Source organism: Gopherus evgoodei, chromosome 8 (genome assembly GCF_007399415.2).
Source record: "Gopherus evgoodei ecotype Sinaloan lineage chromosome 8, rGopEvg1_v1.p, whole genome shotgun sequence".
In the NCBI taxonomy this organism is placed as follows: Eukaryota; Metazoa; Chordata; order Testudines; family Testudinidae; genus Gopherus; species Gopherus evgoodei.
Window position 1 is genome coordinate 109,723,827 of NC_044329.1, and position 17,783 is coordinate 109,741,609.

The 17,783-nt window shown below is 56.0% G+C and overlaps 1 protein-coding gene across 8 annotated transcripts; it reads left to right on the top strand.

Annotated features, from left to right (window-relative positions):
• The first annotated feature begins 181 nt into the window (after positions 1 to 181).
• MUTYH (mutY DNA glycosylase) lies at positions 182 to 17,339 on the top strand. Of its 8 annotated transcripts, none has more exons than XM_030573118.1 (17): positions 182 to 316; positions 1,953 to 2,068; positions 4,569 to 4,702; positions 6,369 to 6,408; positions 6,967 to 7,040; positions 7,219 to 7,260; positions 7,364 to 7,435; positions 7,636 to 7,749; positions 8,171 to 8,268; positions 9,332 to 9,476; positions 11,830 to 11,917; positions 12,507 to 12,695; positions 14,821 to 14,966; positions 15,410 to 15,583; positions 15,871 to 15,921; positions 16,190 to 16,361; positions 17,152 to 17,339. In XM_030573118.1, the coding sequence occupies exons 2-16, from the start codon at positions 1,960 to 1,962 to the stop codon at positions 16,313 to 16,315; spliced, it is 1,602 nt and encodes a 533-aa protein (XP_030428978.1). In that variant the 5' UTR covers positions 182 to 316; positions 1,953 to 1,959; the 3' UTR covers positions 16,316 to 16,361; positions 17,152 to 17,339. The 8 variants fall into 8 exon arrangements, with proteins under 8 accessions (XP_030428978.1, XP_030428974.1, XP_030428977.1 ...); XM_030573110.1 differs by having other exon boundaries at positions 187 to 325; XM_030573111.1 differs by having other exon boundaries at positions 187 to 325; positions 17,155 to 17,339.
• The last annotated feature ends 444 nt before the right edge of the window (positions 17,340 to 17,783 follow it).

A 17,783-nucleotide genomic window follows, 5' to 3' on the forward strand; every position in this document is an offset into this window, starting at 1 on the left:
CCGCACGCTCCTGGGCCAACGAACGTTTTTATTCATCAGGCGTTTGGAGCGGGCAGCCCCGAGTCCGAGCGGGGTCCTTGTGAGCGGCCGGACGGGGGAGGAGCCCGGTCTTCTCGGACCCGCTGATTGGCTAGTAACCCCGGATCCCGCCTCGTCCCTTGAACAGCTGATAGGTCAGACCCGTAGTGTCCTGTCCAAACGACACGGGAGGTGCTGGGCGCGAGCCTCTCTCCGATTGGCTCCTGCGCGCCCGGGAGCGAGCTCTGATTGGGCCGCGCGGGAGCGAAGCGGGTTCCCGGGAAAGCTGGCGCGCGGGGTGAGTGCGGTAAGGGAGCGCTCCGCGCGCGCGGCCCCTGCTGCAAGGCGCCCGCTCGGCCGGGGGCGTCGCTCCCCCCTGGGGGTAGTGCCCGGCCGGGGGCAGCTTCTGGAGGCTTCCCCCCCACGAGGTGCGGGGTGCGCGTGGTGTCCGGTTCTCCCCCCCCCCCGAGGTGCACGGGGTGTCCGGTTCTTCCTCCCTCCGCCCCCCCGAGGTGTCCGACTCACCCCCCCCCCCGAGGTGCACGGGGTGCCCGGCTCTCCCCCCCCCCGAGGTGCCCGGCTCACCCCCCCCCCCGAGGTGCACGGGGTGTCCGGTTCTTCCTCCCCCCGCCCCCCCGAGGTGCCCGGCTCACCCCCCCCCGAGATGCACGGGGTGTCCGGTTCTTCCTCCCCCCGCCCCCCCGAGGTGCCCGACTCACCCCCCCCCGAGGTGCACAGGGTGTCCGGTTCACACACCCCCGAGGTGCCTGGTTCTTACACACACACCGAGGTGCACGGGGTGTCTGCTTCACACTCCCCCCCCCCGAGGTGCCTGGTTCTTACACACACCCCCCCCGAGGTGCACGAGGTGTCCAGCTCACCCCCTCCCACGAGGTGCACATGGTGTCTGCTTCACACACACCCCTGAGGTGCACGGGGTGTTCGGTTCTCACACACAGACACACACACCGAGGTGCACGCGGTGTCCGGTTCACCCCCCCTCCACGAGGTGCCCGACTCACCCCCCCCACCCCCCGAGGTGCATGGGGTGTCCGGTTCACCCTCTCCCCGCCCCCATGAGGTGCCCGACTCACCCCCCCCCCCCGAGGTGCCTGGCTCTCTCACCCACCCAGCCCGAGATGCACAGGGTGTCCAGTTCATACACACAGAGCTGCTGAGAACGGGTTGGGGTCCCCAGCAAGGGCGGACCGGCTGAAGAGGGCCAAGGAAGCCGGGCCCTGATAATTTGTACCAGCTTCCCTCCCCTCGTCGGCCCGGCACGCACATTCACCATGAGGTGCATGGGGTGTCCAGTTCTCACACACACATGAAGTGCAAATGGCACCCAGGTGTCCAGTTCTCACACACACATGAAGTGCACATGGCACCCGGGTGTCCAGTTCTCTCCCCCCCACTAGCATGCACGGTGGCAGTGGGAGAGTGTGTGGGGTCTGTGATCTAGGGGGGAGGTTGCAGGGGATGGAGGGTTGTTGTAGCTGCCCAGAGCATAGGGGCTGACTGCATGGGTGCTCCGGGGAAAAATTAGGAGGTGCTCCGCACCCACTGGCAGCCAAGCTCCCCCCACCTCTTCCCCGCCTCCTCTCTTGAGCGCACTGCATTCCTGCTCCTTTTCCACTCTTCCAGCATTTCTGCCTGCCACCAAACAGCTGTTTGGTGGCTCTCCGGGAGAAAGGGGGAGGAGCGGGGAAACAGTGCGCTCAAGGGAGGAGTTGGGGAAGCGGGTGGGATGGGGTGGAGGAGGAGCAGGGGCGGGAAGAGGCCGAACGGGTGTGGGTACTTGGGGGAAGGGGTGGAGTGGGGGAGGGCGGGGTTGAACACTTACCAGCGGGAACAGAAGTCATCGCCTATGACTCGGTGTGAGGGCCCTTGAAGGGGTCACCATAACAGTGCCCCATTCACTCTTCTTTCCTCAGCCTGGTGATGAGTAAACTCCGGGCAGCAGCTCGCAGCGGGCGGGGACTCCAGCAAGGCGCAGGGGAAGGGAGGAAATCCCCAAGGAGGTGCAGGAAGAATGTATCATCCCATAAAGGTGAAACGCTTCGTCTACAAGGATCTTATTGGGACACTGGAGTGAGGGTGACACCATGACGATAGTCACAGTGTGAAGGGCTAGACACGTACCAAACAGGAGCAGGAATGAGCCTGGGTGCAAAGGGATGCAGGCAAATAAAGCCGTATTTTGTAAATAAAACCCTGTCCGTCATTGAGGCTGCACATTATTCAATCTGACCACTGAATACGTTAATTCACGGCCGATCCTAATATCCTGCACTTGTACAGCCCCATTCTCAATGGAGCCCAACTCTCTAGACGCCAGCCTGCACCTTAAGTGCCATCCGGTGCTAAAATGGCATGGTGAGGTTCCTGGTTTCTTGTCTCTCAGTAACTGCAGCTCAGCTGTGCTCAGTTTACAAGTACATACACATTTCCTCTAATGGCCAGCCCTGCAAAATCACCTTTGGGATGTGAGAATCAGTCTGAGCTGTTTCTTCCTCATGCGCTAGCAATGACTAAGATTGCACACGGTGAGCATGGTTCACTGTTCTGCTGATGTTGTGTGAGCTGGATAGATTGCAGCTTCCTCGTACAGAGGTGGGTGAGTTCTGCAGGGCTAAGAGCAGTAAATAGTAGTTGAAAGCTTGCTTTAGTCTTTGAAATCAGAAGACTGGGCTCTGATACGTGCAGGGAGTTGACGGTCATGTTTTCAGAGACGTGTAACATTTTAACCATAAGTTTATGCTTCTTCCTTTTTTCAACACTGTTTGTTGTTGCACTTCCAAAAATAGTCTGGCTGGTTTCTGGTCAGTTTCTTTGCTATGTTGTTTGTCTGGGCTTCCTCGCCCCTGATGTAAAGTACACTCTGTAGTAGGCATGATAGTTGAAATCTCTTAGCCAGATGCTTATTTTGGTTACTGCATCCAGCTGAGCACAGAGAACACAGTCAGAGAAGTGTACTAGTTACATGTCAAGTATCAGAGGGGTAGCCGTGTTAGTCTGGATCTGTAAAAGCAGCAAAGAATCCTGTGGCACCTTATAGACTAACAGATGTTTTGGAGCATGAGCTTTCGTGGGTGAATACCCACTTCCTCAGATGCATGTAGTGGAAATTTCCAGGGGCAGGTATATATATGCAGGCAAGCTAGAGATAATGAGGTTAGTTTAATCAGGGAGGATGAGGCCCTGTTCTAGCAGCTGAGGTGTGAAAACCAAGGGAGGAGAAACTGGTTCTGTAGTTGGCAAGCCATTCACAGTCTTTGTTTAATCCTGAGCTGATGGTGTCAAATTTGCAGATGAACTGAAGCTCAGCAGTTTCTCTTTGAAGTCTGGTCCTGAAGTTTTTTTGCTGCAGGATGGCTACCTTAAGGTCTGCTATAGCGTGGCCAGGGAGGTTGAAGTGTTCTCCTAAAGGTTTTTGTATGTTGCCATTCCTAATATCTGATTTGTGTCCATTTATCTTTTTCCGTAGAGACTGTCCAGTATGGACGATGTACATAGCAGAGGGGCATTGCTGGTATATGATGGCGTATATTCCATTGGTGGATGTGCAGGTGAATGAACCGGTGATGGTGTGGCTGATCTGGTTAGGTCCTGTGATGGTGTCGCTGGTGTAGATATGTGGGCAGAGTTGGCATCGAGGTTTGTTGCATGGATTGGTTCCTGAGTTAGAGTTACTATGGTGCAGTGTGGAGTTACTGGTGAGAATATGCTTCAGGTTGGCAGGTTGTCTGTGAGCGAGGACTGGCCTGCCACCCAAGGCCTGTGAAAGTGTGGGATCATTGTCCAGGATGGGTTGTAGATCCCTGATGATGTGTTGGAGGGGTTTTAGCTGGGGACTGTATGTGATGGCCAGTGGAGTCCTGTTGGTTTCTTTCTTCTACGAACCTCATTATCTCCAGCCTGCTTCTGGCTTGCATATATATACCTGCCCATGGAAATTTTCACTACATGCATCTGAGGAAGTGGGTATTCACCCACACCAAAACGTCTGTTAGTCTGTAAGGTGCCACAGGACTCTTTGCTAGTTACATGTTGGCATGCTCCAAGTTGTATGAGACATACGGAAAAACAGTCCCTGACCTGATGAACATACAGTCTATGAGATGACAAGATGCAATGGGAGACCCAGGTAAGGGTGGTAAATTAGAGGCTTTTTTTTTAATTTCCTAATCTGACATGTCTCTCCACTTCTGTAATGTTTAGGAGGGGAAGGCATTTGATGAGGGCCAGTATTTGTGAGTCTGGTAGAATTGAGGCTTTGAGGGGAGTTTGAGATTGTAGAGGTCTGGCGCACTGGGACCAGATGAATCCTAGAGACAGCTAGTGAAAGCCTTTTGGGGCCACACACTCTTCAGGGTCTAGTGCAGGCTCGTCAAGGCTGTTTTATTTGTTTCTAGTGGTTTGTCCAGTCTGATGGAAAGACCTCCTTTGCCTCAGTAATGAAAGAGCAGCCAAGCCCCTACCCACCGCCCTCCCCAGCTCTTTTAACCACTGGTCCTGTCTTCTGACTGGCATTTAATGTCTCCTTGCAGGCATGCTTCCTCCAGTATCTGCCCAGCAATCTGCGTACCATCTCTTCAGCCACCCGGCAGAAATCGAGGCCTTTCGGAAGAATTTGCTCGCCTGGTACGACAAATGCAAGCGTGACCTTCCCTGGAGGAAATTGGTATGGCAGGAGTTGGGTCACCACAATACGTGGTTGGGTTTCCCCCAGCTTAAAAGATGCTGCCATGATGATCAAAGCACTGTCCTTCCCTGTGAACCTGTCAGGTTGCATTAAAACTGAAGGGGCATCTAAAATCAGATTGTATCTCTCTCTGCTGATGTGGTTTGTTTCCTTCAGCTTTGGTCCTATATGGAAACTAGACATGTCAGTTTCACCATGTGTTTCTAGTCATAGAAACATAGAATGTCAGGGTTGGAAGGGACCTCAGGAGGTCATCTAGTCCAACCCCCTGCTCAAAGAAGGACCAATCCCAAGATGGAGTTTTGCTTCAGATCCCTAAATGGCCCCCTCAAGGATTGAACTCACAACCCTGGGTTTAGCAGGCCAATGCTCAAACCACTGAGCTATCCCTCCTGCCCCCAGTCAGTGTCAGCTTTTCATCCTTGGTCCCATCTATTGAGTTTGAGCTTCTAGTGCTGCACGGGGTTATTTATCCTTAGCCACTGACTCTTTGCTTGCCTGTTTGTATTCCCTTATCACTGCAGAATGTTCTGTTGTTCTAACCTTGTGTCAGCCTCTGCTCTCACCTCTGTCCTTGCTAAGCCCACAGTGGTGAATGGTGATGCTGCATTTGCCTGTTCCATGGTGGAATAGCTGGTGTGGTCAGAGATGAACTTTCACCACTGTGCTGAGAATTCTGTGGGGACACCATTGTCCCATTTAAAACTTTCCAGTGCTGGTACCTGTGTGTGGAGTGGGGTGTGGGTGGCCTTAGGGAAGGTTTCCCTGTTGGGATTTTAAACGTTCAGGATAAGCTTTAGCTGGAGAAGCGTCTTAAGAAAATGTATGAAATCCCTCACGCCGAGATCAAGAGAGATTGCAGCCAATTTTGTGTTGGCTTTCAATGGTTAGACCAAATTCAGCATTAATGGAAACCTTTGGGGGCCAATCTTTTCTTTAATTAGTATCTAAACTGTGCCTAGAAAACAGGTAGTTGCTCACCTTTTCTTATTTGCATATGCAAATATGTTTTTCATGTGTTTATGCAAATATTTCCTGTGCGTCTTAGGCTCCATTGTCTGAAAAAGTAGCCCTAGCCCTGACCCTCTAACCTGGTTGGGCATCTGACCTTCCTAAGAAACTCTGCAAGTACAAATCCAACATGCATCCGATGAAGTGGGTATTCACCCACGAAAGCTCATGCTCCAATACGTCTGTTAGTCTATAAGGTGCCACAGGATTCTTTGCTGCTTTTGCAAGAACAAAGTGCTTTCCAGGGAAGGTTTTGGATAGAGCTGTTTTCAGGTGGCCAGTAGCAGCTGGAAGTGCAAATCCCAGCTCTCTTGGGATTCCTATAACGCCTCCATTTAAAGAGCTCTGATATCTAAATTGAGTTACACTTACAAATTTGGTCCTCTGCCGGTATTTGAACCAGGGCTCAGATATCAAACACTTCCCAAGAGGAACTGCTCTTCTGTAAACTAACTGGTATCATTCCAAACACTGGCAGCGTCTCACTACTGCTGAATTTGACTCTCTCTAGTGCAAATGACCCTATCCGAACCAGGTGTGCATCTCCTTTCCTTTTCCCCATCACTCCCTGAGCAGAATCCAGAGCTGAGAACTCTGTCCAGTTCCCTGAAATTCCCTCTGCCTTCTCTTTCAGGCTGCAAGCGAATCAGATGCTAACAGAAGAGCATATGCAGGTGAGATAGAGAGAACACGAGCTGTCTGCTTGGGCTTCTTTTCTAAGGCAGAAGGTTTGTCACGGCATATCGTCTTTGCCTAGCACTGCAGCGTTAGCAGGGTGCATTGTGGGGAATTGCAACTTCACTGTGGAGAAAAATACTCTGAACAAATCACGCTGCTCTCCCAAAGCCAGATGCAGCCCAAAACTCCTCTAGACTCTTTCTGAAAGAGGCCAGCAGCGTGGCCCTGGCAAGGACGTAGCATCACAGGGACGAAGCTGGACAATGATAGTGCCGCCCCCTTAGGCGCAAATGGCTGGTCTGAGAGATGCATGAGAGCAGCATGATACAAATGGGGAGAAAACTGGTTGCCAGTGGATCTTCTGGGCAGTAACTTTGGATACGTCAGTGGCCCCAATTCTAAGCTTGCTTCAGGTATAAGGGACTAGTGCAAGCCATGGGAGGCTCCGCTTTCGCCTCAGAGAGACCTTGTGCATAGGGACAGGGCAAGGTGTTGAACTGGGAGGGGGCCTTCCAGGCCCCCATGGTGCTCTCGCTTTTCCTTTGTGCCTGCAGTGTGGGTGTCGGAGATCATGCTCCAGCAGACGCAAGTGGCTACGGTGATTGACTATTACAACAGGTGGATGCAGGTGATTGTCCTTTGTCTCCTCCTCCTGCGCCCGGAGCCCTGAATTTCTAAGCGTGTCTGAAACCGCAGCCATTGCATGTCTTGTCCCGGCCTGTGGGTCAGCCACGCGTTCGGGTTCGTCGCGCTCTGCAGACTCGTCCTGTGCCAGCGAACAAACCTCTGTTTCCTTTGCAATGTAGAAATGGCCGACGCTGCAGGCACTCGCCAAAGCTTCCCTGGAGGTGAGAATCCCCCATGGCAGGGGTCTGAAAACGCCCCCACTGATCTTTAATCCTCTGCCCTTTGCGGCTAGGCTTAACCCCTGGCTGTGTGTCTTGGGAACAGGAGGTGAATGAGCTGTGGGCAGGACTTGGCTACTACTCACGAGGGAAGCGGCTGCAGGAAGCAGCACAGAAGGTATCCCAGTGGGGGGGCAGTTGTGGAGGGAGGGGATATTTCCTACGTCCCTCCTCTCCATGCTAGTGCCCACTGGCCGGTGTGGGAGGAAACCCAATGCCACGGCTCTGTCCCCAAGTGCTCCGGAGCAGAGCATAGCTGATGTGCCCAGCTCACACTGGGAGACAACAGGTCCCTACTCAGCTCCCCTCTCCCCTCAGGTGGTGTCCGAGCTGGCAGGTCAGATGCCTGCGACGGCCGAGGAGCTGCAGAGGCTGCTGCCGGGAGTGGGGAGATACACAGCAGGAGCCATCGCCTCCATCTCCTACGGGCAGGTGATGAGAGAACCGGCGCTGTCTGTGCGCCAGTGTTGGCGTTGGTGTGTCAGGCTGTACTGGCCTCAGATTGCGTCGGGTTTCACAGGCGTCTCAGCTGATAAGTGGTTTGGGGAACATGCCTCTCCCTGGGGCTGCTCATGGCCCCTCCTTGCCCCAGGGCAGTCCCAGTGCTACTTGCAATGTTCCTCCTGCCTCGCTGAAAGCTGGGATCTCCCAGGGGGTGTGGGCACCGAGAGCCCAGGCCAGCTCCAGCCACCCATGGCGCACCCTGCCAGCAGACTTGCTTGGCCTGGGGATTGCTGATCCCTCCAGTTACCCCTCCCTGGGACTGGCCTGGCTAAATGCCCTCCCCTGCTAGGGGCTCGAGCACGCACGTGCTCTGAGATGGTGACCACTGCTCTTCTGTCTCATGGGCCAGGCGACAGGAGTGGTGGACGGGAACGTGATCCGAGTCCTGTGCCGGGTCCGATGCATCGGCGCCGACTCCAGCAGCCCGGCTGTCGCCGACAGACTCTGGTAGGGGATTGTTCTCGTCCCAGGAGGCAAGGGGTGGGGGTTGTATTACAAACAGGAGTAAAGTACACCAGAGTGGGCCGTGGGAATCGGTCACGGGAGACAGCTTTTCACCTTTTTACCACGTTGGGGCAGTCGGTTGTCTTGCAGCCCAGTGGATGCACAACAGACAAGCAGTAGCCCAGTGGGCAGGAAGTGGCTGCCTTGTAGGCCCATACAGGGAGTAGGCAGGAATTGGATCAGCCCTGGAGATGAAATCTCCCTACCCACCGCCAGCTGCAGTACAGGATCATGCCTACTGGTGCATGCAGCAGCGCAGTCCCCTAGGCAGCACTGGAGCCCAGCGCTTACGAAGTATCGTCCAAGCGCCAGCGAGTGTCACAGGAGCGGCCGTGTCGTTAAGCAGGGGCTGGGCTTCTCGGCCGATCTAAGCAGAGGAGCTAGCGTGTGGCGGCTGCAGCCGGCTTTCAGAGGTCACTGACCAATCGCATGCTCTCAGGCGCTCGGCATGGCGAGAGGCACCTTGGAGAGTGTGGGCCTGCAGCCGTGTCTGCTCGTTGCACCAGGGGTTCCCAGCCTTTTCACTGGTTCACTGGGCAATGAGATGGGCTCTACAAGCCAATGCCGGCTGCCTCTAACTGCCATGAAGCTTGGGCTGCTCCCATGGATGGGAACCTGGGGTTCGGAGCCCCCCGATCCCCACTGTCGGAGAGAGCCATCACTGGGATAAGGCTGTGGGGAGGTCCGGGTCCTGTGACTCCACGTGGCTCTACTAAGGTAGGAAGAGGGAGCCTAGTCACACTAGCCCAACGTACTAGAACAGGAGCAAGCCCTAGTGGCTGAGAATGGCCCAGGCCCCCTCCACCCTGGGTCTAGCCGGTATCAGGGTTCAGAGCCTCTCCCCAGCTGCAGGTAGGGCGAGTGAGTGCCTGTTTGTGCACCCTGTGGGGGTGCAGGGATGTTCCTCTTCCCAGCTGATGGGACCTACCCCCCGTGCGTTGTAAGGGATGCTCCTCTGGTAACCATGCCTGCCCAGCCTGCCACTTCTCGCTGCTCTTCATCATAGGGATTTGGCCAATGCTCTGGTCGATCCAGCCCGGCCAGGGGACTTTAACCAAGCCATGATGGAGCTGGGAGCTACTGTGTGCACCCCCAGGGCCCCGCTGTGCATGGAGTGTCCTGTGAAGCAGCACTGCAAGGCCCGTTGCCGGGTAGGTATTGTACTTTCCTGTATTCAGCTCAATCCCAGTAGGTCAGTGATCTGTATGTAACCCCCGTGCCCTTCATAAAAATGTGTACTACTAGGAAGCAGGGGATCGAGCCCCTAGTCCCATTCCCTGCTTTCTCACCGCCTCCCTCTGGGCCCTGAGCAAGTCACTTTCCTGCCTTGGGATTCCCTCTGGGACGGCTTTCCGAAAGCTCACTTCGACTCCAGATTCCGTCACTCAGGGATTTTTACTGGGCATGCAGCAATGTTATGCTGAGCCGAGTGGACTCAAACATGGGGGGTGGATGCAGGGTACATCCCAGATCCAAAATTACACAGAAACCCTCTTCCTTTATGTGCATTTACATATCACATTGCATTTTCTATACATTGCATCACATGTTCTGGGACTAGCTTGGTTATGTGGTAGGAACCAAGCCCTGTACAGCACGCTGTGTCCATCTATGACTTGCTCTTTACTTCAGCATTACGTTCCAGGGTGATCCTGTATGCTGTGGTCTTTCCCATTGTCAGTGGTTCCCTGCAGGTTCCTTCTTATCGTAGCTAGCACAGATGTTCTGTCTCCAGCCTGCTGATCCATTTACCTCCCTAGTCCTGTCTCCCAAGAATGGAGGCCTCATGCTTGTCTAATTATGCCAAGCCCACCTACGCTCTGTAAACTGAAGGGGGTGATCTGGGGACACACACCCCCCCCTGAGATCCCTATATGACAAGCTGCTACTCTTTGGGGTTTTGGTTTTGGAGCTTGGGAACTCGAGATGGAAGAGCCCGGTGGGGTCATTGAGTTGCACCCCTGGGACTGGCCCAGAATCTCACCCTGTGATATCGCCAGTGCAGGGTCCAGTCCAGGTTTAAATGACCCAGGTTATTCCCGCCCTTCCTCCGGGCGGGCCGGTTCCACAACCTGATCAGTCCCAGCGGTGGGAAATTTTCCCTGATAGTGATCCTTGATCCAGCTAAATGCTACCTATAAACCCTTGGCCCTTAATGTCGTAGATTCATGGGGCCAGAAGGACTGTTTCATTGGATCATCTAGTCTGAGCTCCTGTCTCGCACAAGCCAGTGAATTTCACCCAGTCACCCCTGCTCGAGCCCAGCCAGTTGCGTTTGGCTAAAGCACAGTTTTGTCGGAGTGTAGCCAGCTGTTCCGACTACACTCAGGGTGTTCAGGAGACAAACTTAGCCAGACGTATCGTCCAAAGACAAAACAGTGCAGTATGGAAAGGCGACGTATGCAGCCTCTTTCCAGGGAGCGGTTTGTATCTCGCAGCACGTTCACCTTGTGCAGGAGTGTGCTTCGGAAACGTGCATTTCAACGAGCTCTAGTTACAGAGGGGCTTGACAAGTTACAAAACTCAACAGCACTAAAATCCAGCACACTTTGTTTTGTTCTGTCCTTTTCCTGGCTCTCTTTCGGATGCCACGATCTAAGCCAGCTGTCTTCAGAGCTGCCTGCGCTAAGATCTAGAACAAGCATTTCTTGTCTTTGGCAAGTTCTCTGTTAGCTAATGCCAAAGCTGACTTCGGCTTTGCAAAGAATTATGAGATATTCAGCATGAGTGAACAGAATTGTAGCAAGACTGTAATGCATTCAGTTAACATAACTTCCCAACACACACACAAAATGTGCATTCTATTAATACTGTGTGCATAATACCCAGGCTATGTCTAACCTGTATGTATTGGCCAATAGCATCTTTTGGAGAGGCATCCAATCTTGATTTAGAGACATCAAAAGATAGAGAAGCCACCACTTCTTTGGTAGTTTGTTCCAGTGGTAAATCACTCTGTTAACAAGCTTGTGCCTAGTTTCTCATTTGACACTTCTCACCCCTTTTCCCCGGCCGTCCCCGGTTCCCCTCTCCATGTGGTGTTTACGCCTTTGGATGTATTGTGTACACTTTCCAGACCTGTTCACACGTCGGCTAAGCTCTCTTCTGACTCATGGCCGCAGTGTCTTTGGGTTCCCACGTCTTGTAACGTGTCATCAGGGGGCAGTTTGGGGCTGGTGCCAAATACAACACACACTGCAGCGTGCTGCCAGGTTTGAAATGGCGTAAGAACAGCCATAGTGGGTCAGACCAACGGTCCATCTAACCCCCTATCCTGTCTTCCGACAGTGGCTGGTGCCAGGTGCTTCAGAGGGAATGGACGGAACAGGGCGATTTTGAGTGATCCACCCCTTGTCATCCAGTCCCAGCCTCTGGCAGTCAGAGGTTTAGGGACACCCAGAGCATGGGGGTGGGGCCCTGGCCCTCTTGGCTAATAGCCATTGCTGGACCTGAGCCTTCCATTGGCAGCTGAGGCCTGTAGCTGACCCTGTCCTTCCTTTGCAGGTGGAGAAGGAGCTGGAATTTGCCTCCAGGAGGCTGCTGGGAAAAGCTGCCTCCAGTTGCTCCCAGGCACCTGACATCGAGGAGTGTGGTAGGTGCTGGCCAGGGATTGCCACCTCTTGCCGTGCTCTCAAGGCTTAGCCCTGTATGGAGAGCACGTCTTGACCCCTTAACCCCCGGTGAGCTCTGAGCTGGTGGGGAAGCCGCACCCTGGGGCACAGAGCTGTGGGGGCAGCGCAGCGAGAGACAGCAGCGAGAGCCAGGCGGTGCTGCCGTGAGTGGTAGGGCTCCTGACGGACTCCCCTGCTGGCCCGTGCAGCTGGGGTGCCTCAGCTCTGCTGGATTACACTGTGGGGATTAGTGTCACATGGAGGCTAGTTTGGGACGTGCAGTGATTTGCATGCAAGGAGACGTTAAGGCAGAGTGTCTTGCCCGACCTCTAGGGGGTACCCCCCCGCTAACACCTTGGGCCACCTCGTCTGGCTGATACTAGACTGAGCTGGTGTCTTCTCCTTGGGAGCTCTCGGGGCTGGGGTAAGAGCATCAGCAGCGGGTGATGGGGACCCCGGGCCTCCTCTCCACATGCCGTGAGCAGGGCAGAGGTGCAGTCCTTGATCCCCAGGTCTGATCGGGGCCGGTGCAGTGACACGGACTGACCTGGTGCTGCATCTGATTTGCAGCCGCCACAGGCAGCTGCTCCTTGTGCCTCCCTGCCTCGGAGCCCTGGGACAGCAGCCTCGGGGTGGCCAACTTCCCCAGAAGAGCTGCCAAGAAGCAGCCCCGGGCAGAGCGGACAGCCACGTGTGTGCTGGAGAGGAGAGGCCCCCGGGGGCAGCCAGAGTACCTGATCGTGCAGAGACCCAGCTCCGGTAACTCGCAGCTCGGCTGTGTGCCAGGGTGGGGATGGAAAAGGAGGCGTTGGTGTCTGTGGGAACGGAAGGATCGCTGCCCCATGGGACTGGGAATGCTGGGGGGCAGGGCTCACTTATCTCAGGCGGCTGGTGAGAGAAAAAGCCCCTCGCTGCTGTCTGACCTCGACAGGCATCAAACACCCATAGCCAGACCTCCTTGGCTAGCGGGAGGGGGAACATGGGAAGGATCCCTGCGGGGAGACCCCCACCGGGGGCTCTGGCTGGATTAGAGAGGTGAGCATCTGAAAAAACAACAACCCGCAAACGTCCAGAAAAAAAGGGTTCTTTCCCCGGGCCTGATATGGAAAAATTGGAAAGGAGCTGGTTAGCTGAAGTGTTTGCTCTGAGTGACCAGGGGCAGGATTACGAGGGTGATGCTGTTACTGCTGCTCTTCGGTACTTCAAAATGCTCTCGAATAATAACCAATAAGTATTTAACATGAACAAAATGTTTCCCTGGCCAGATGAGGTTCTCCTTTATCGACGTGATCAGGACAGATCTATTTCCACACTGCTCCTGAGCCCAAAGGACAGAACCTTCCTTTAAGCTTACAACCAGACTGACGCGTTCTGTGCTTGGTATTTTATACAGTAACAGCTGTTTTATCCGGTACTTTGCCAACCGGAAAGCTCTATAAACCAGCATTTCTGACCACCATTAAGATGCCAGTTTATAGTCGGTTGCTGCAGGGCCAGCAGGGGGCTGGGGTGCAGGAGGGTGTTTGGAGCGCGGGCTCTGGGAGGGAGTTTGGGTGTGGGAGGGGGCGCAGGGTGCCGGATGCAGGGGCCACTCACCTCGGGCGGCTCCCCACAAGTGGTGACCTCCCTGGCTGCTTCTAGGCAGAGGCATGGCCAGGTGGTTCTGCCTGTTACCCCTGCCCCCACCCCAAGCAACGCAACTCCCACTGGCTGGGAACCGTGGCCAATGGGAGCTGAGGGGGCGGAGGCAGCACGCAGAGCCACTTGTGGGGAGCCGCCCGAGGTGAGCAGCCCCTGGATCTGGCCTCCTGCGCCCCAACCTGCTGCCCTGAGCCCCCTCCAGAACCTAAACTCCCTCCCAGAACCCACACCCCAACCTCCTCCCTCGTAGTTAACCAGCATTTTTCACTTACCAGCACTCCCCTTCCCCCAACATGCCAGATAAAACAGCTTTTACTGTGTATCGTTTTCCTATTTGCCAACAGGCAAAAAACAAAACGTGTAAGTACCTTTGTGTGCAGCTACAGTCCGTCCCCAATGCTAGGTATGTTTGTCATTGTTATTTGAATCAAAACTAAAGAATTTATGCTTATTTATTTCATAAACCTACCAAACAGGACTTCCTCATGTGCTAACTAAATTGTACGTAATACATTTCACATTCTTGAAGAAGTAAATAAAGCTTAGTTTTGATAAACAAATAACTACTTCAGATCCTTTGTCACCCCCAATTTCCACTTTTTTCCACCCCTCTCCCCAATGGCTTTTTTCCCCATGACTTCAAAATTTCCAGAAATTGTCCATCCCCAGTCTGGCTACAGCAGCGTAGGCGCAGGGGCTGTGCAGGGCGATTGGATGCAGAGCCCGAATGTGCAGCCGTTATGTCAGTAATGATCCTGGCTGCAGAGCGGGAGGGATGATCGGTGGTCACGGGCGCCCCAAATCCAGCCACTGGCAGCAGCACAGCTCCCCTGTGCCTTGGGCTGTCTTTGGGGGCTCCTTGCACCCGGCTTCCTGGACCTGACCCTTCTGCCTCTTCTCCTCTCACTTCCTGCCTGTTTGGCAGAGACTTTACAACCGCCTGATCTGAGCAAGACCCTCAGGCATCTGGTTGTTGCAATTGATGTGTGGGGGAGGTGATCAGAGGGACGTGATCTTGAAGGGACAATATCCTGCAGCCAACCAGGGCAGGAAATGCTTGGACAGCCAGTCAAGATGTGCTCTACCCCAAGAAGCTTTTCCTAGCCCTGACCTTGGCCTGTGAGCAGAGGAACAGCGGGCCCTGGGTGTGCTGGGAACCAGCTGCTGCCCGCAGCGCCCTTTGGAGATGGAAAGCTGGCTGTGCCGAACGTGGCCTGGCTGCCCATTCCTTGCTCTCTCCCAGGCTTGCTGGCAGGGCTGTGGGAGTTTCCCAGCCTGGCCTTGGGGCCGGGGCTGAAGGAGAAGCAGCAGAGGGAGGCGCTGTTGGCTCACGTTCAGGCCTGGGCAGGAGAAGCCGTGGCCAGAGGACGCCTGCGGCATGTCGGAGAGGTAAATGGGGCCACGCATCCGTCCTGGGGCAGGTAAAGGGTTCGTGGCGAGTGGGCCAGCTGATGGGAGCGCAGACCAGGCCTGGTGTAGGTCCAGGCCATCAGGGGCCAGATGGGGAGGGGCTGCAGTGCTGTGCTCTGAAGCGAGTCCTCCACCTGCAGCCAGGAAGATGGTGTCCGAGGTGCATCGGCTGAGGGCCAGGAGGCCAGGGAATGGCGCTAGGAAGTGGCAGAGCAGAGGGTCCCTGGAGCCCTCCCCTGATTGGTGGTTCTCCTCTGCTACCCCGCATTATATTCCCCTTACAGCCCCTCCCCAGCCACCATCACCCTGTCGCTCAGCGTGGATGGCGCTCGGCTCGCTCGCGGTGCAGCCATAGGGGGGCACCATCAAGCAGCAAGTGCTTCCCCCACCTGGGACTGCAGATCTTTTCTTCTGCATTCCAGGTCAGCCACGTCTTCTCCCACATTCACCAGACGTACGTGGTCTATTCGCTGCTCCTGGGCAGGGACCCCGAGATGGCCTCAGGCTGGCGGGACGAGATGCTGGAGCGGCCAGCATTCCGGTGGGTGACACAGGCAGAGTTCCAGAAATCGGCCGTCTCCACTGCTATGAAGAAGGTACTCGACCCCCCCAACCCCACACCCTGGGATCCCTGGGAGTGGGGGGAGGGGCTCAGCCCTGTGCATTCCCCACGGGGCTCCTGGGAGTCGGGGGGAGAGAGCTAAGCTTTGGGATTGCTGGGAGGAAGGGGGCTTATCCCCGCACACGCCGTGCCCCCCACTAGGGTCATGTGAAAGGGGGCCAGGAGCCAGCCTGGAGCTGTGGGAAGGGGCCTGCGATGCTCCCCCTTTCTCCAGTGCTGTCTCTCGAGGGGTTAGCCAGCTCTGTGTTGTGCTTCCCCTAGGTCTGGAAGGTGTGTGAGCGGCAGAACTGCGAGGGGAGGGGATCTGGCCAGGTGAGTGTGTCCGTGCCGTGTCTGCCAAGGGGCAGGTGAAGCCATCCAGGCCGGCCCTGGAGCCCACAGCCCCCCCATCGTGCAGGGCAGGCTTCCCCGGGATGCTGTGCCTCAGCCCTGGCCGGGAGGGGTTGTTACTGGGGTGGGGTCAGTCTCTGGCCCCCCCAAGCCTTGTCCTCCTCGCAGGCTGTCAGCTGGGGGCCCCCCTCCATCCTTGCTGGGCTCCCAGGGCCAAGAGCAGTTGCCCCACATGTCTCTGTCCCTGTAGGGCTGCAAGCGGAAACGGGGCGCCGATCCCTCACGCGCCGGCCAGCGGAAGGTGGAAGCAGACGGCAGCCTCCCCCCGAGGCAGCTCTCCCTCGACGCCTTTCTCAAGGCCCCCGCTGGGGAATGACCGCGGCCTCCTGCTCCGGCCGGACCCGCTTGGACTGCACCCAATGGTGAGGCCCGTCTGGAGGGAGGGAGGCTTCCTACTCTGTGTTGCTTGGGCTGTTGCATCCCCCCCAGCCAGCTGGCAGCTCTGCCGGGCCTAGCACCCGGCTGGGGCAACACCAAGTCATGTGGACTCAGCCCAGGTTTATACGAGGCCCCCCACGGGCCATTGTTCCCTGCACGTCTTTCCTGCAGTCAGCCCTCTGCTCTCTCTGGGGCTCCCCTCTAGTGCAGGCTCGCTGGTGTTACATCCATCCCCACAGACCACTTCCCTTCCCTGGGAGGCTCCTAGAGAGAGGAATGCCCCAGGGCATTGGGGACGTGAAGTGGAGTAGGGAACCTGCGCCTGCCCAGTGCAGTCTCGCTGCACTACACGGGGAGTTACAGGGAACGTCCTGCCAGTATGACAGCCTGGGGCCTGGACTTCTCTGCTCATCCCCAGGGCTGGGCTGGGCTCCTGGCTCGCTTCCAGGGCCACCGAGCGGCTGTCGGGTTGGGCTGGGCTGGCTCGAGCCAGTGGCAGGTGAATGTCTCTCCGCCAGGAGCGATGCATTATTCCATGTCTGGACAAGATCTAGGGGCCCTGCTGCTGCCAGGGGACAGTTCTGTCCAGTCAGGGCGTCCCAGCCTTCTGGCAGGTGCTGTTCGTGGAGCTGGGGTTCCCCTCCAGGGGTGAGGGAAGCAAGCACTCCCACCATCTCCAGAGTAGTAGGGGGATCTGGGGCTTTAGATGCAGGACAAAGTGGAACTGAACGAAGTGCAACTACTGTATTTCCAATATTGCCCATCTCCTCCCAGCAGCCCCGTCCCGCTGCTCCTGGGACACGGAGGGTCCTGAGACCCAGCGGACCTGGAGGGCGACGTCGGACGCTGTGTTAGGTCGCAGGGCGGTTTGCTGCTGGCCCTGCCTTGTACACTAGCTTCTTTTCTGCCTGCTTTTACCCACCGCTGAGGTTTTAATAAATCTGAACTTTTTCTACAAACTTTTAAAAGTGGATTTTGGCTCCATTTCATTGTAGTCACCTCTGAAAACACGCTCCGGCCGCACCACGAAAGGGGATGGGAATGGCACGAAGGGCCTGGCCCCAGCTGCCAGGCAGAGGTCACTGGCTGACCGCTGGAGCTATGGTGCAGGAAATGTGGCGTCTGCTGTGAGCAGTGGGGAAGGACCTTTGTGTGCCCTGAGTGCCACATGATCCCCCAGCAGCTCTATCCCACCTGTGGGCAGCCTGGTAGTGCCCCTCGAGCGGCCTGCCTAGTGTAGAGCGGGTCAGCAAAAGCCGACCTGCGGTGGCACCCGCTGGCAAACGGCACAACTGCAGGGATTCTCTGCAGAACGCATTTAACTCAAACCGGGCAACGTTTTGGGGCCAAATGGTTTCCTCACCAAAAAATGCCGTGTGGGTCGACCTGAGCTGCTTTGGAAGTGG

Excerpts from the sequence above, each read along its gene's own strand:
- MUTYH (XM_030573118.1), top strand. The coding sequence starts at position 1,960 with ATGAGTAAACTCCGGGCAGCAGCTCGCAGCGGGCGGGGACTCCAGCAA. Across the intron at positions 4,703-6,368 it reads ACCTTCCCTGGAGGAAATTG|GCTGCAAGCGAATCAGATGC; the intron begins GTATGGCAGGAG and ends CTTCTCTTTCAG. Across the intron at positions 6,409-6,966 it reads TAACAGAAGAGCATATGCAG|TGTGGGTGTCGGAGATCATG; the intron begins GTGAGATAGAGA and ends TTGTGCCTGCAG.